Source organism: Macrotis lagotis, chromosome 5 (genome assembly GCF_037893015.1).
Source record: "Macrotis lagotis isolate mMagLag1 chromosome 5, bilby.v1.9.chrom.fasta, whole genome shotgun sequence".
NCBI classification, from domain to species: domain Eukaryota; kingdom Metazoa; phylum Chordata; class Mammalia; order Peramelemorphia; family Peramelidae; genus Macrotis; species Macrotis lagotis.
The window spans coordinates 120,368,976-120,374,297 of NC_133662.1; the positions used below are offsets into that span (position 1 = coordinate 120,368,976).

The following is a 5,322-nucleotide window of genomic DNA, read 5'->3' on the forward strand; positions in this document are numbered from 1 at the left end:
TTGTATATAGATGTTTTTATAATGTCTCCCCCAGCAGACTGTGTGTTCCTTGAAGGCAAGGATTGTCCTTTACCTCTCTGTGTATCCACAGTGTGTCTAACTGTGTCTGGCACTGTGTAGACACTTAAATGATGCTATTTCATGGTTGAAAAGCATAAATTTCATGGATCTTACATTATAACCCATACAGGGTAAGTTGCCTATCATAGAGGAATCCAAGGATTGTTCTTCCTGCCATTTATTGAGATCATTAATTTGTATGCTGGAAGACTCTAGAGATGAGAGAAAACAAATTTATCATCTTTTGTTTTTGCAATAGAACTTAAATTCCACTTACTCATGGACCATGCATTCAGACTTACTGAAGCAATAGCATTGATAATGCCTGGGGAAGGAAAGAACAAAAAGAGGAGAGAGTCTGTGCTCTCATGCAACTGAAGTCTAGGAGGAGAATAAGACACCAAGGCAGATGACTCTAAGAAACAAAAGAATCCATGAAATCTGCATGGTCAAGCCAAGCCTGAGGCGGAGGGTTCCTGACTGAGAAAGTGATCCTTTGTTCATCAATAACCATTTAACTATCCTACTATGTGCCAGGCAGCCTTCCTGAAAACACTGGCCTTCAGGTAGACTCTGTGGAAGGGCACAGGTTTCTACCTTACCTTCATGTGCTCTGGATGAATCTCTCTAAACTACCTCCTTCCTCTCTTCTATCTTTCTATCACCTCTTTCTCCAGCCATGCCCCAAACCTGCACTGAAGTCTGTCTTTTATTTCTAGAACTTCTCCACTTTCTTCTCATTGAGATGAAACATTGAGAAGCCTTTACCTGGAGATGTATCTTGAAATACTTGAAGAACTCCTGAAACTGAACTGCATTCTCTTTCTGACAGAGTACCTGTGGCTGCTGCTGAGAAAAATTGGTCTCCTGACCCGGGCACAACTGCCCAGATAGCCATGAACTTCCACTGATTATGCCCTCATAGCAATGGCCCTCGAAGAGTGCCTCAGAGATTCAAACAATGGTTGCCACCACGATGGGCAGAAGAAGTGTCAGCTCAGCAGTAGCATCCTGAGGCACCTGCCCGGGTCAGTTTCAAGGCACTTTTCTTCCTCTTGGCTAGGGGCACTGCAATCTCATGCACCTTTTGTCCCAGCAGTTAAATATGTAGCCCAGCACAAAGGGGCAGAATCAGGAGGAAGAAGAGGGAATGAGGAAGTTTCTAGTCCTACTGCAGCAGCATGGGAACGTGGGAGCAAGTGTAATTCCCTGCCACCTGACAGCAGCAGGCTGTAGCCTAAAACAGGCTGGTATTTGTTCAATGGGGCAACACATATGCACCTATGACATTTTTCAATTTCTCCATGGATCTCCTTCCTCCCTTCCCTTTCTCCTTCCTACACCTAAAACTGGCGAATAACTGCAGGCAGTACCTAATGTCTCTGCTTGGTGTTCTTGGAGGGGACTTTATACTGTGCAGGAGGGCAAGAGAGGGCAAGAAAGGATGTAGGTGGGGAAAGGGGTGTGAAGTGGTGTTCCTGTTTCTGATATCTGTACATAGAGGAAGTGGATTATTACAAAAGTTTTAAATTTTACTTTCTTATATGATAATGCAGCCCAATTTTGTTTAAATCAATCCAGGTCCAAGAGATCAGAAGCAATCCACCTATTGCCCTTTCTTTCATAGAGGTACAGGCTGTCTACTTCTTTATGAGATTAAAAATGCTGCCATTATAAACACTGTCAATTGTTCTTCTGCAAAAGTGAAGATAATTTAGTGCATCTGCTGCTTCAGCTACACCCCCATGCTACTTTTTTCCAAACCAAAACATCTAAATCCAGATCACCTTTACTTGACTTCATACTTTTTTGGAAAAATGAAGAAATTGGAATAAATATTAATATTTACTATTGCCCTGGACCTACATCATCACCACATCATTTTAGAAAGGATAATGAGATAAATAATCTCTAAGCCCCACTTTCAATTCCAGTTTTCTTACACTTGCTTACCAATTTTCTTACACTTCCCTATATTTTTTTCTACCATCCAGTTGGCACAACCTCTAATGTCCTTTTTCAGCTTTAATATTTTATGATTCAATGAAAGAGAAAAAGTATCATAACCCAAAGGAAAATTATAGCACAATTTCAAATCCATTTCTTATCAAAATTTCTACTTATAAAAAAGGAAGTAGAAACTGAGGAAACATGTTTTTTTACAAGGCAATGGAGTTAAGTGACTTGCCCAAGGCCACACAGCTAGGTAATTATTAAGTGTCTGAGGCTGGATTTGAACTTAGGTAGTTCTGACTCTAGGGCTGGTGCTCTATTCACTGCACCACCTAGCCTCCCCAGAAACATTTTCTACATGTAGTTTTGTAGTTCCACATATAACACTGCACTGAATCATTACATGAACAGAATTGGTAACATCAAGTGAATTCACAAAACTTAGAAGAAAATTCACAGTATCTTTATTTAATGGTTAATTATTACTGTCATACTACTTCTTATTAACATACTTGTGCAATACACTGTAATAATGACTCCCAGGACTGAATGTTTCCTGCAATGAAATCTTCTCCCAGGCTTTAGAATTTGGTAGTTTGAACTCTTTTGGCTTAGAGCCATCAAAGAAGCATTTGACATTCTCTTCTGCCAATTCAGTAGCTTGCTTCTTTGCTTCATTCATGAACACTTCTTCCTCCTTTTTACCATATAGTTTCCAGAACTTAAGGTGAAGAAAATTAACTGGAGATCGGCATCTAGTGACGGATGTAGAAATCAGAAGAGCAATCACAACAAGAGCTATCAGGATCCAACCTGCTACCTGCAGGATACAGGTCAAAATGACATCAACTGGGTTAAAATGTAATTTAAAAAGAAATAGAAATTTAATTTTTTCTGAAAAGTTTACTGCTCACAAAGCTGGAGAATTCATACTGAAGAGCAATTTGATGAACTTTATGAATGTTGTGAGACTTTTGATCACCCCTAACAGCTAACTTAACATCAGAAAATTCTTACAAAATAGAAGTCTCGGGGATTTCATACAGATGGGATAGGTTCATCTTGGATCAAATAATTTGGATACCATGAGAATTCAATCTCTGAGACTTTCATTCCAACCTTTCTGGATAGATTAATGTGCCCTAAACAGGAAATTTTATTTCTTAGCTCTGTGCCTAGAATTTTCTCCTTCCTCAGTTCTATCTTTTGGAATCTCTGGTTGTTTTGTACAAATTATATATTTGCTTATTTGTATAAATATAGTTTCCCCCTTGAATAGTGTAAGTTCTGCCTGACAAATTTTTGTTTATCTCCAGCACGTAACAGTTAGGGCACTAGGGAAAGAAACTAAACCATACACTCATAACAGGAAGGTGCCTTCATGTCCCACTAAAACCCATCTTCTCCAGGAAGACTGCCCCAATCTCTCTTAATTCTCTTTTAGTGATTTCCTAATTATCCCATATTTAACTTTCTTTATACATAATGATTTGTATGTCTCCCCCTTCAGATTGTGAGCTTCTTGGGGGCAGGAACTGTTTTCTGCCTTTCTTTGTAACCCCAGTGTTAACACAGTGTCTGGTGCACAGTAGGCACTTAAGAAATACTATTTGGTTTAGGATTTATTGATTGAAAACATAAATTTCATGAGGCTCACATTACACTCCAGACATGGAGAATCATGGAAGAATCCTAGTATTTCTCTTCCTGCCATTTAGTGAGATCATTTCTTTGTATGTTGGAAGATTCTAGGTATGAGAGAAAACAATTCTTTCAACTCTTTCTTTTTTTTTTCAAGATAACTTAAAATCCATTTACTCATGGACCATTTACTAAGACTTACTGAATCACCAGTACTGATGGTGCCTGGGGAAGGACAGAACAAGGAGGAGAGAGAAGAGTTTGCCTTTCCTGCAGCTTAAGACACAAATATAGATGATTCTAAGACACAAAAGAATCCATGGAACCTACATTTGAGAACAGGTCAAACCAAATCTAAGAGGAAAGCTTCCTATCTGAGAAAGGGATCCTTTGCTCATTTGATGGTCATTTAACAAGCCCACTATGCCAAGGCAGCCTTCCTGAAAACACTGGCCTTTTAGATAGACTCCTTGGAAGGGAAATGATTTCTACTTCATGTGCTATATCTAGGTGTATCTCTCTCTCTAAACTTCCTCCTTCCTCTCTTCTACCTTTCCCTCTCTCCAGCCCCTTCCCCAACCCTGCCCTCAAGACTGACTTTTGTGCCTAGGACCTCTCCACTTGCTTCTCACTGAGATAAAATGATGAGGAGCCTTTACCTGGGAATGTGCCTTGAGTTCCTTTAAGAGTTCCTGGACCTTCTCAGACTTTGCCTTCTGGCAGGGCACCTGTGGCAGCTGCTCAGAACAAGCAACCTCCTGATCTGGGCATAACAGTCGAGATACCCACATGCTCCCACTGGCAGCACACTCATAGAAGCCTCCCCCAAGTAGCGCCACTGCAATCCAGGTGATGGGTGCCAAAGCAGTGACCAAGGTGAAGTGACAGCACATGGCCGTGCTGACGCACAGACCTGGACCATCTTCACTGCTTTCTTCTTCTACTTCTCTAGGAGCACAACAACCTGTCATGAACTTCTTGGCTGAAGTGCTCAACAGGCAGCCTAGCAGGAAGAGGATCAGAGCTGGAACCAGGAGGAAAACGAGGGAATAAGGAAGGTTCCAGATAGCGCTGCAGGGACATTGGAACACTACATTGGAGAAGAGGCGCTCCCCACCAGCTGTCAGCAGGCTCAACAAGCTATAGCCTAAAACAGTGTGGTATTTAACCAACAGGTCTATCACATGCCTAAACTTCTCCATGGGTCTTCTTCCTCTCTTGCTTTTGCCTGCTCCACTCCTAGAACTGGTGAACAATTGCAGGGAGCAACAGCTGTCTGCCTGGTCTTTACTCTCTTCTCTAGGATAAAGAAAGGGAAGAGTGGATATTATGTCGTGAAGAGGGATGGGAAGGGGAATTTTCCAATTTTTGCAATCAGTACACAGGGGAAATATGTTATTACAGAAGTTTAAAAGTTTCACTTCTTATTCCTTGGGAATTCTCATTTTCTTTTTCCTTGTTTGGTTTTGTTTTAAGGAAATGAGATGTTAGCATCAGAATGTTTGATGTGAGTTAGCAATTATATGTTTAATTTTAAAGAAGTATAAAAAAAATACAGAATTCTTTCTTCATGTAAATTGCCAACCGAAGAACAGGAAATTGGAAGATATGTCCTGATTGTGGAATTTTTTTTTTGCTGATGTGTGTGCTGGGGTCTGTAAGTAAGAT

At 40.5% G+C, this 5,322-nt stretch overlaps 1 protein-coding gene across 1 annotated transcript; it reads right to left on the minus strand.

Annotated features, from left to right (window-relative positions):
• Positions 1-2,472: 2,472 nt before the first annotated feature.
• Positions 2,473-4,991, minus strand: CALHM6 (calcium homeostasis modulator family member 6). Its single transcript, XM_074190234.1, has 2 exons — positions 4,314-4,991; positions 2,473-2,833 (listed from the first exon to the last, which is right to left on the minus strand). Exons 1-2 carry the CDS (start codon positions 4,854-4,856, stop codon positions 2,507-2,509), a joined length of 870 nt encoding a protein of 289 aa, XP_074046335.1. The 5' UTR covers positions 4,857-4,991; the 3' UTR covers positions 2,473-2,506.
• Positions 4,992-5,322: the final 331 nt, after the last annotated feature.